This window comes from Lupinus angustifolius, chromosome LG08, assembly GCF_001865875.1.
Source record: "Lupinus angustifolius cultivar Tanjil chromosome LG08, LupAngTanjil_v1.0, whole genome shotgun sequence".
Taxonomy (NCBI): Eukaryota; Viridiplantae; Streptophyta; class Magnoliopsida; order Fabales; family Fabaceae; genus Lupinus; species Lupinus angustifolius.
The window spans coordinates 9912073-9923933 of record NC_032016.1 but is presented as its reverse complement, the minus strand read 5'-3'; the positions used below and the strand labels follow the sequence as shown (position 1 = coordinate 9923933).

Genomic DNA, 11861 nt, shown 5'->3' with positions numbered 1-11861 from the left:
TATATTTTTAACTTACATTCTATAACTCTAACATTGAATCTACTATGATCACTCATGATACATTTATATTTAAAAAAAAACATCTATATATAACTTGTATATACTAAATTACTAATGTATAATATTAAATTTGCGAAAATTAAAAATCCCTCTTATTTCTCATTGAGATATACCAAATATAACAAGTACTAACTTTTCTCTATTTATTTTTACTTCTCTCTAACCTTGGAGTGTATGTATAGAAAAAAAGTTGATAAATCAAAATCGTAATGATGTGTGTACAAAAATGTATACCATTATTGTTGTTAGATTAAACAAGTTACCTCGAGAAAAATGGGAACAAAATCAAGAATTGATAAGGATGGAAGTAGGTGGAATGAAAGGCAGATACTAAGTCAGCCAAGTTGATAAAAAATCGTATTATGGTTGAAACTTGAAACTAAAGGATACAACAAACCAAAGGATTGTAAATAAATGTAAACCGTGTAATTTGGAAATTTTATAGTTTCATATTTCTTCACCATTTTAGTGCACCTTTTTCAAAAAATTATGAAAGTAGTATCACTTTTTCAAAATTACAACTTCTACCCATGACATACATTTTTGGTAATTTAAAAAATTTATGTTTCAATTTGTAAAAGAAATTGTGTTGTGAAACACGGCTTCTATTTTTTGTTTAAATTACAAAAATGCGTTTAGTGTCGGGGGGAAAAATAAAATGATCGGCAGAAGTCACGAATTAAAATGATCGGTAGAAGTCATGAATTAAAATGATCGGTAGAAGTTATGAATCAATAAGTGCAATGGATAAAGGTAATGGGGAACGAATAGTGAAAAGTAATAGGTCCTTCAAATTTTGTCCAAGTGGCATGTGATTGAGGCATGGGAGGGGTTACTTTTGCGGTCCTAAAAAATGTGTCACTTCATGTGTCACTTTCTCTTGGTCAGAAAAGTACTTTATTATTAAATTTTAAACTTAAATACTAATCCAAGGAAGTGCCACATGGAGTGACACTATTTTGGTACAGTGCTATGTAAATCACAATCACACCCACTCATACATGCATGCTTCCACTTATATATGCTTCCAGTTCATCAATGAGTGATCATGAATGAGTTGATCATGAATGAGTTCTTTGAGTTTTGAATTCCTAAATCCCTTCCAATTTTCAAGGAACTGTTCAAGAGATAGAGAGATTGCAGTGAAATCCACCAGATATCATATCTAAAAAACAAAAACAATTGCAATGATACCAGTGGCACAAGATACCTACTGTATCAAGTTCTTTACATTCATGAGAAATCATGTTTTAGACAAATCATGGTGACTCTATCAACTTGAAATTGACAGCATAGTCTTCCCACAGTGTTGCACTATAGTAAGTTCGTAGTTTTGGCGAGTCTGCAGGAGAGCCACGCGGAGAAGATAGAGACCGCACTTCAAGAAGCTCCTCAGGAACCTCCTCCAATTCCAAGTCCATACTCTCAGACTGAAAATGCAGGCAAATATTATAGTTAGAATTACAAAACAGGCAGACAGAGACAGACCAGTGCAAACATAAGGAATTACAACCGAACCTTCAGTTTGATTGCAGGCAGTTCAAGGTCAATTAGCATGTCATCATCTGAATCTGGTTAAAATATTAAAAAAACTTATGAAAATCATGTTTCATCAAAACAATATGAACAGCAGTTACCATTCTCAATGTCCAATATGGGTTTGGAAAGTTGTATATTACAGATAAAAGAATAAAAAAACCGCGATACAGCAAATATGCACAACAAACTTATTTATGAGGATAACAGTTACCATTCTCAAGTCCAACAATCTTGTAAAATTGATGTGCATCCATCACTGTTTCAAACTGTGATTTGATACACTTCTGATGGTCATGCAGAAATCCTTCTTCAGCAATTGCATTGGGATGAAGAGGTTCTTCCTCTGTCAAAGAACTCATCTTGAGGCTATTTTTATTTTTTATCTTTGGAGCATGAAGCTTCCCTGAGTTTGAAATGTCAAAAAGTGCGTTTCTGCTACCAGTATGTGATTTCTCAGAAGGTTTGTTGGCAGCACTTCGGTTACTATCAAGATTTTTTGCCTTAGCATTAGCAGCTTCATCATTCATAATAACGGTGAGGTTCTCAGACTTAAGCTGTTTATTGGATGCCTGACTAGCAGAGGATTTGCCTGGTTTTGATGACCCATCAAGGGCTTTCTTTCCACCTGCTTGGTTTATGGGCTTCCCTGCATTGGATAGATCTCCAAGTGGTTTTCTTCCACCAGTCCTACCCTTGCTTTGTCCCGTAAAATCTGCCTTCCCGGAAACAGTTCCTAGTCCTGCAACAGGGATTAAGAATAAGCCTATGAATGGTAAATACAAACAATTAATACTGAAACATATTTAAACCAAAAGAACCAGAATCATACCATTAACATGGGCATTGAGGTTTTGGTCTTGAAACAAGCGACCAGTTCGTGTTGCCATTGGCGTAACTGGCTAACTTTCAATTCAACTTCCTGCACATATTGTCCAAGGATTAAGCATTCTTATAAAACATACACATCTCAACTTTCATTTTCAGGAAAAATGAAAAGAAAGCATTTACACCAAAAATCAATAGATCCCTGACAATTTGACTTGAAATCAAAATTCCTGTCCAAGATGTCAAATTTTCACCATTCTCCACTTACATCATTGGACTTCTGACACAACTAGTGTAAGAGTGATGACTTTTACACGCAAACATGACAGAAAAGTTTGATTACTAAATTTCTATGCAATCACAAAGAAATTTCAAGGAAGAAGTTTCCTAGGCTTCTGACCCCATTCCGTTGCTTCCAAATTTTGTTTGGGAGTAGCTGTAGCTAACAAACCAGAAATGGCACACCCGGACGGAAAGAAACAAGTGAAACAACCTTAGGACACAAACCCTAATATCTCAATACACCTAAGGTCTAGATAAATCTAAATTCTAATGCTGTAAACCTGAAATATAGCGATCAACTCCCAATACTCAGCTGAGCATCTCAAGGATACAAAGCAAGAAAATATGCATCTTGTAAAACTGAAGGCACTTCACTTCTTAAGAATTTAGAACTACCGTGAAGAAACTGGAATTAAAAAACTTCCTCCGGCACTCCTGGTTTGCCTAGGCTAAAGGGCTAATCAGAGATTCACACGCCTTAACTAAAAAAACCGAAAGCCCTAACCATCCAACTTGCTAACATTGCTGAATTTGTTACATTAAAAGAAGTCCCAGTGTTAATAAATATCAATAACTAGCTCTTGTTTTTTTTGGGATTGTAGCAGCAAAAATGATAAGGGTAACATAAATAGAGTCCTTCACCCTTGCCTGCCTTACTTTTCATGCTATAAATAAACAAATTCAAAGCAAACAAACATGAAAGAATCATAATTTATCAACTAAATTCTATCAAAACCCAAACTAATCTAAACTAACAACCCTAAATTCCACATCAGTGTCCTAAAAAACAATGCAGATATTTCCCTTTATGAAGAGGATCCAATTGGGATTTGGGACTACCCTAAAGCCAGTTTAACCCAAAGACCCTATTTTTACTACGAAAACAGAAAATCTCATTCAAGACTTGAGATGCAAACGAACCCTAAACACATTGAAGATTGAACATCGATTATTTTCACGAACCCAACAGTGAAAAACCAAATCATGCAATCAAAATATCAGTAATACAAAAAAAAACACTGTACTAAAAGGAAATCTTAAGTTGAATTGAAAAGAAATAAGAAGAAACTGAAAAACTTACAAATGATTCTCACAAAATTTCTTATTCTTTTTGGATGATTTTAAAAGTGTGTATTTGAAGGGCATGGCGCAATTAAACGAAACGGGGTTTTAACGGTAAGTGTGACTGTTGCTTTTACATTATTGTCCCTTTAAAATAAACCTAATTACATCAGTCCAATCTGCTTACAAAGCTACATAGTTACATTACTTTCCCTTTAATGCAATACAAAGTTACGGACGTTAGTTCAAGTGGTACATGTTTGAGTCCCCTTAAGTAAGGTCTCGTGTTTGAGTCTTGTGGATGAAAAAAATGTCGGCTGAGAGAGTTAGTCTCACGTACCTATGGATGTTCCTGGCTCGGATAGATTGCTTTTAGTACGATACATGTGGGAAACAAAAAAAATACTAATCATGATGATCATGAATGTTTAAAATGTTGATCAATTTTGCTTTAGAATGGTAATTGAGAATAATTTGGTATTGTACAGATGATAAATTTGTTTGAAAATAAATATTTTTGGATGAAAAATAGTAAAATAGGATTTTAGTGTCAAAGACAAAATTGTTAAAATTGTTCATATGGGCAAAATTGATGTTCTATGCCATTTCATATACTAAAGTTTATTAAATTTTTAATATTGTTTGGTTATCTTGTTTCGGTGTTAATTTTGAAATTAACGCTTTTATCCAAGTTGAACTCCTAATCATTGAATATGATCTTGAGTTAATTTAGAAATTGATATCAACACCAGATTATTTTGGAGAGTGACTATCTTGAAGTTATCCATATTATTACCGATAAAGTGTATATTTGTTTAGATCCTAAGAGGAATTGAGACCTTCGACTTCAACATTTCTATATAAAAAAATAATGACAAATTACATATCTGAACTTAGTATGAGGTATCAGACTGAATTGGGTATTAGGAACTCTCCATGCCCATGAGCTCTAAACATCTAGTAGATAGACCTTTCTCATATGTAATAGTTTTTTCCCCTTGTTTTCTTTAATTTCCGATTGAGGTTAAAGGGTCAAACTAAATTTATTCACTTTATACTTTATATTAATTCCTAGCTTTTAAAAATAATAAGCTTAGTGCATTTCTAATAGAAGCTTACACAAAAGTTAGAAGCTTCTCATGCAGTTGAGCAAAATCAGAATAAAACATGGTGATACTGCAACATGTTTAATCACAGCTGAAGCAGAATGTGTTTGACAAGCACATGATTCATAATCACCAATCATATATACAGATCACAACCTTCAGTAATATAGTAAAAAGACTTCATCAAGTTATCTGCAAAGATAAGGAACAATGCATGATCATTTTAGCATTCCATTATAAGAGAATCCTATCTTCATCTGCAATCTGGAGTGACCTTGCTGCTTGTGCTGCTATAAGATCCACAGAGAATCCAGCAGTACCCCATCCGGCTTCTTCGTATAGTGGCTCATACACATTCTTTTCGAAAGACCCTGACGAGAAAGACCATTCTCCATTTTCAGTAGTGACAGACCATGTCCCACCATCTAGATGAGGAAAACAAGCTCTTTTTTCAGCCATGAAGAGATCAAGATTATGATTGCAATTCCACGTCTTGCGCCCGTTGTCATCAATAACAACCTTACATGAATCATCCGAGTCTTCACCAAGTAGAACATGCAGAGCAACAGCTTCGGCAATTGCAGCACCCTCTTCGTCAAGTCTCCGTTGTTCTTCATTCTTTTTCAGTTTCTTCTTTTCCAGTTCAGAAATGATGGCAGCAGAAGTAGCCAGAGCTTTTTCCAATCGCCTCTTTTTCTTTTCCGCCTGTTTAAGACGATCCAATTCATCTTTCACCTGCTTCTTTTTTTCCTTTCCGGCATTTTGCCCTTTATTAAATGGCACACTGCCCATGGAACTTACTATCTAACACTTCTAAATATTTAAACCACTCCTCTTAACTGCTTTCTTTCAACAGAATTTCTTTAGAGCAGTATACATTTTTCGGTATTTTATTTCCCTCTTTCCCTAAATTGTTGTGCTACCTATATCCTAATTAGCTGACATATCAATGCTAATACTAACGAAAAGTTCAAAATACTAAACCCAATCAGGTCTACATGAATATCTCATTTTGCGAACTATGCAGTCCCAAAAAGAAACAACAGGAGACAATAGCAGAGAAAATTCATATGCACTCATAAACCCGTCCTTCGGCCTCATTCTCCCTAACTTTCCACAACACTTGCACTCCTTGCCCATCCTGAAAAGGATGAAAGATCTACAAGATTATTAAATAAATTGGCACCCTTATGATACACTCCAGTTATAAGCAAAAACACAGTTCCAATGCTCAATAAGAAAGAGATATGATTCATTTACAAGTTGAGAACAGAGAGATCAACATAGAACATGCAAAAAAGCAAAATTACAAGAACAAAACCTCATTTTTCTTCACCACATCTATTTGCAACCATGAGAACTTAAAAGATAAAACTAATAAAGCATTTACACCTTTGACATGAATAAACTCAAATCAAGTACAATCCACACAAACCCACATGCAAAAACCAAAAGATCTACCCCATCCATAATTAAAAACATAAAATTTATCAAAAACCAATTACTTTAATATAAAAAAACACAAGGAACCCAAAAAATGCAAAGTTTGAATGAGAATAAGAAAATTGAAACCTGATGGAGTTGCATAGAGAGGTGAAGGTATGAAAGAGAAGTGTGTCGGGAGAATTAAGAAGAAGGGGTTGATGGTAATGGAAGTAGTTGGATCCAGAGGACAAAACGTAGAAAAACAAACTGAAAACAGAGAGAGATGGCAAAAGGGTAACTCTACAACAAGGATGTCAAGAACACAATGTAACACGCTTAAATTTAATTAAAATTAAAATATTAATGTGTTATCAACATCTTATTCATTATTTTCACATAGTTTCGTCTTCACACAAGTCTTTGAATCTGAGTTTTCCTTTTTCTACGTGGACAACTCTTGCTCGACCACGCGGCCCCATCACAGTATAGTGTGGGACATCTCTTTCGCTATTAGGAATTTAGGAGTAACATAAAAAGAAAGGGTTGATTATCAAATTAGAATAATATTTATTATTATTATTATTATTATATCATTCTCAATTCATCTCTTCATTTTACACTAATTTAGAGTAATTAATAATGATATGAATTTTAAATCATCACTTAACTAGTGATTGATAATGGAGGGGCTTCTAGCTAATTTTGAGGAATTTCGTGACTATAAAATGCTTCAAAACCCATAACAAAGTAACTTGATCCAGACATGAATGATACAATTAGTAATGAGAAATTCCCAAGTAACGAAGATGAAGATGCTTCCTTTCTTCATTCTGTGACTCTTGTTTCATTCTGGAAATTTGGAAATGGAATTAGAGATGGAAAATGTTATTATAGACTGCATTATTGTTTTGGGTTAGGTGGTTGTACAAATCCAATACCTGGCTTAAGCAGCTCAAATTTCAGGAAATTATATGCCCTCTTTGTTTTCACATTTGGGTTCAATGTGAACTTTAGAATCCACAGCAACAATTCCATTTATCTTCTTATTTTTCTTTTAAAAATTGTGCAGCATTTTCTTTAGCAATAGCATTGCATCACAATAAACCTTTATTCCTTTGAAATAGGGAAGATTAAAAAAGGCAAATCATTCCTGTGGATAACAGGGTAAGCAGGTACATTGCATATTAAAACATAGATCACATGATGAATTGAAACGCCTCAGCACAAAACAACCAAAACATGGTTATTTATGTAAGCAAAAGAGATTTTTAAATCAACTACCTTAAAACAAATTGGCAAATTGTTTAATCCATTAAATTGCTAATGAAGTAGGGTGCTCACTGCATTGTCATTTATCAGTCCTATTCTTAAAACATTAAGACAATCAACGTACATAGCATAGGAAATGACATTCTCAAACATTAACAAGGTTATCACAGTGTGATGAGGTTCTAGCCACTCAGTTGTGTAATAAGTTAGGGAAGTTGATGTGATACAAAAAGACAAGATACCTCTTCCTTATGAAATAGGTCATTGAAAAACTACTATGAGGAGAATGGGCCATTGTCACTGCAATAAGTTTTGCAACAACACTAGTTGCCATGACTTTCAATGAGAAAAACCTTCAACTTTCTAGTGTAGAGAATTCAGCTATGCTTTTGTTTCTTAAGCATTGATTAATCTGATCCCAAAACCAAGGTCCTCTCAGAAATTGTATTCCATCAGAACAGCCTAATCGACATCCATAGCTTGTTCACTAGTCACATTGCTGGACCACAACTTTATGGTGCGATCATGGGAGACAGTAGCAATACTGCCATCTGCAACCAATAAAAAAGACGGTCAAAATCAGAAAAGCCAGACTCAGTAGGCAAAAATGCTATTTATGAAAACCAAGAAAGCTAAGCTAAGTAATTGGTAGCTAATATGTTGCAGGATTGTTGAATGCCTTAATCTGATGTACAACCTGGTATTCAAACCTTAAAAAGACACAATAAAGAACAATAACAGTGACCCTACATATATGCTTGGAAGTTGGAACATATTTTATTTGCTCTATGATCTTTGGATAAAATAATGTTTAAAGAACATGTTATTCTAAGGCTTGCAACTCTACATTTCCAGACAAGAATTTAATTGGGCTTTCACAATGAGAAGTTCATTTGATGTAAACATAGAAAATAAAATGATAAAAGCACCATCCTTCAACATTTGAAAGAATAAATGAAAAAACATCTTTCTTCCTTCCATTTCCCTTCACTTTTGCTTTTTGCAACAATACATCTTAAGGGGAAAGGAAATTGATGCAGAAGAAAAATATGAAAAGTAGACAAGAAAATTGACCATTTATTAATTTTAAGAGTTCCACTGCATTTTTCTTGTGGACTAAGTTGGTTACATTGCCAACAGCTCATCGCAAACCCCCAAAAAATTAGAATACTCATCGCCAAACATTATTTTCATTTAAAATCTATTGCAAATTATTAAGATACATTCAGTCATATTTAAAAACAATGACTCGTCCCTTTTAATTTACCATTTGTGCATAGGACATAGGTGCAAGCAATGACACATGAACAAAATAATGAGTAACATATAAGGAAGAGAAAGGGGTATGTAAATCAGAGTCATAGATGAATAATTCCTTACTAAGATAGAAACCATACCTCCATGAACATCTACAGAAGTAACTTTTGCTTCATGCCCAGACAGAGTCTTCACAGGCTTAAAGTCACGGGCTGACCAAACCTGGTATAAAAAGATATATAAATAATTATACTCAAATAAAAATGAAGTACAAATATTAAACTTCTATTTTGACAGTTACGAAATATATACCATTGTTGTTTAGGAAGAATGTATACCTTTGCTGTCATGTCATATGAGGCAGTTACCAAGAAGTAACCCTCTTGTGGCTCAAATTTAACTTGTGATATTAAATTAGAGTGCGCAGGAATGGTGTACAAGGATTTCTTCTTCCTCAAATCCCAAATGCGACAAGTGTTGTCCTCGCCACCGGTGGCTAAATGATATCCATTAGGTGAAAAACTGATGCCAAGAACCTGAAATTGAAACACAATGCTGAGAGTGTAAAACTATGATCTTTGACAGGAGAAAAGGGGGGAAGAGAGGCTTTAACATCTCACCGGCTTGACATGACCTTCCAATGCAAGAACACTTCTCCCAGTTCGGAGGTCCCAAACACGAGCAAGAGCATCCAGTCCACAAGATGCAGCTAAAGATCCATCATGGTGGAAAGCTAAACCGTATACGCTCCGACTATGACCTTCTTGAAGAAGCAACTCCTCTCCTGTTTCGATATCCCATAATCTCCATGTCTTGTCATAGCTGGCAGTGCCCAAGTACTTCCCAGATGGATGGAAAGCAATTCGTGCAAGACGGTCAAGATGACCCTCAAATGTCTTTAAGAGAGCTCCTTGGTCATTCCAATACCTTGCAGTCCGATCAGCCGATGCAGTCGCTATATGGTTGTGCACAGGAGAATAAGCAACATCAGTAGCACGCTCTGTGTGACCCTTCAGTGTAGAAATTTTTGTGAGTTTAGGCATGCTCCACAACTTGGCAGCTCCAGTTAAAGAACTGCAAAAGCAAAACAATACCAGTAATATGGTTTCACAAGTCAAGTTTGAGGGAAAAGAGTTAAATCTGTACAATCAATAATGAAATTAAGTACCATGTAGCAAGTGCTTTTCCATCAGGGGAGAAGGAACAACCAAAAAGTGGTCGATCATCTCCAATTTCGCTGAAATCAAGACTCAAATTTGCAGCCTGCTTCAGTGCCCAGTCCATCTCTGAATCCATATCTTCATCCGGATCATCTCTTCTTCTTCGTGCACGCTGAAGACGTAATGCTGCCCTAACTAAAGAATATTTAGCAATATCAATTCTAGCATTCAGGAGAGACTTTGAGCCTTCAGTGTAAAAGGGATACTGTAGTTCCTCCCCCTCAACCTCATCTTTCAGAGCAGAAGCAGCAGCCTCTTCATCTTCATGAGCCTTCAACAACTTTTCCAACTGACCTTCAGCATCGAGTTTAGCCATAATCATTCGCAACCTGTCTCGTCTTTCCATCTCCCTTTCACCAAAGAGAGTTATAGGTTCACCAAGGCGGCGAAGACGAGTTCGCACAGCCATGTCATTGGTGGGAACAGCAAGAGCAGCAGCACGCCTCTTCAAAAGGAGCTCCTGCATTGCTTTCTCCTGACGCTCTCTTACCAGTCTACTCTCCTCCGATATCTCGTAATCCCCCATACCCTTGTTGATCCCGTGAACTGAATCATCGTTATCTGAATCATCAGAGTCACTTGATCCAGCCTCGCCATTATGCAACACGGGTGGAGGTGGCCTAATTACCGGTGGCCGAACTGGAAGTGATGCATGTGTGTGGACAACAGGAATTGGAGCTATAGGAGGCACAATAAGTGGTGGAATAATAGGTTGTAATGGGTGAAGCGGCAGAATTGTTTGAGCACCAGAGGCTGGTATAGAAGATTCAGAAGCAGTAGTTGAGGTGGTATTTTCCTCCACTTCCATGATGACTAAAGTTAACAACAAAAAACAACAATTCAATCTTCAAATTGCAAAGAATGCCTTCATCATCAAAAGAATCAAAACTGAAAATTACAATATAATTTTAATTCCAAAACTAAAATCCTAGTTGAAGAAAAACATCAATGCAGTCCCTGAAATTGATACCACCGCGGAATTTAATCCTTCCCTAAGATCACAAAAATATCTACGAAATCTCTAACTTCGCGTAGTGTCAGTCAAATTGATTACTCACAATATAAAAAAAACATAAATTCTAATAGGGAACAAATTGATGGATAATGTGTAAAGTCAGGACCAAATTGAGGGTTTTGTAATATTGAGTACCAAATCTATTGACGGTGTGTTAATCTCAATTTAGATGGTACAATACTGTTTAACAGTTAAAAATCAAAGGGAGTGTTGTTAAATGAAACCCTAATAAGAAATGTAGCAGAAAGAGTGAATAACATAATAGTATTATCAGAATGAAATGGTGAAAGAGAAAAGGGAGAAGAAGAGAAAGAAAAAGAAAGAACCTTTGCCAAAATAAGACGCAGAGAAAAAGAGTGTGACCCAGAAACGATTCACGTTAATTGCTTATACTCATTCTCTTCCCGCGGCTCAACCACAAGAAACAATGGACAAAATTAAGGTTGGAAAATTACATTATTTTACTTATTTTATAAAAACTTTTCCATAACATAATATTAGATTTACTTGTTACATGTTTGATTCCCTTTAAGCAAAGTGTCGGGTTAAGTCTTTTAGATGTTCTCAGTTTGGATAGAGTGTGATATATGTGGAAACCATAAAATATTAGATTTAGTTGTTTTCAAAAATTAACACATCAAATTGAGGGATTAAAGTGAACTTTCATTAAAAATGAGGACTAAATGAAGGTCTTCTATAAAGTGAAGAACAAAAATGATAATTTACCATTCATTCTCTCAAGTGAAAAATCACATAGTATATAATGTACCATTTTATTTTTCTCAATCTTATGACCTATAA

At 35.2% G+C, this 11861-nt stretch overlaps 3 protein-coding genes across 4 annotated transcripts; all 3 read right to left on the bottom strand.

Moving 5' to 3' along the window:
* LOC109353566 lies at positions 1029 to 3879 on the bottom strand. Its single transcript, XM_019595901.1, has 5 exons — positions 3788 to 3879; positions 2429 to 2518; positions 1811 to 2338; positions 1579 to 1631; positions 1029 to 1490 (listed from the first exon to the last, which is right to left on the bottom strand). The coding sequence occupies exons 2-5, from the start codon at positions 2484 to 2486 to the stop codon at positions 1320 to 1322; spliced, it is 810 nt and encodes a 269-aa protein (XP_019451446.1). The 5' UTR covers positions 2487 to 2518; positions 3788 to 3879; the 3' UTR covers positions 1029 to 1319.
* Positions 4895 to 6098, bottom strand: LOC109353414. Of its 2 annotated transcripts, XM_019595676.1 has the most exons (2): positions 5294 to 6098; positions 4895 to 5263 (listed from the first exon to the last, which is right to left on the bottom strand). In XM_019595676.1, exons 1-2 carry the CDS (start codon positions 5664 to 5666, stop codon positions 5109 to 5111), a joined length of 528 nt encoding a protein of 175 aa, XP_019451221.1. In that variant the 5' UTR covers positions 5667 to 6098; the 3' UTR covers positions 4895 to 5108. The 2 variants fall into 2 exon arrangements, with proteins under 2 accessions (XP_019451221.1, XP_019451220.1); XM_019595675.1 differs by having other exon boundaries at positions 4895 to 6098.
* LOC109354620 (U4/U6 small nuclear ribonucleoprotein PRP4-like protein) lies at positions 7603 to 11484 on the bottom strand. Its single transcript, XM_019597237.1, has 6 exons — positions 11387 to 11484; positions 9994 to 10858; positions 9446 to 9899; positions 9164 to 9361; positions 8966 to 9047; positions 7603 to 8119 (listed from the first exon to the last, which is right to left on the bottom strand). The coding sequence occupies exons 2-6, from the start codon at positions 10851 to 10853 to the stop codon at positions 8031 to 8033; spliced, it is 1683 nt and encodes a 560-aa protein (XP_019452782.1). The 5' UTR covers positions 10854 to 10858; positions 11387 to 11484; the 3' UTR covers positions 7603 to 8030.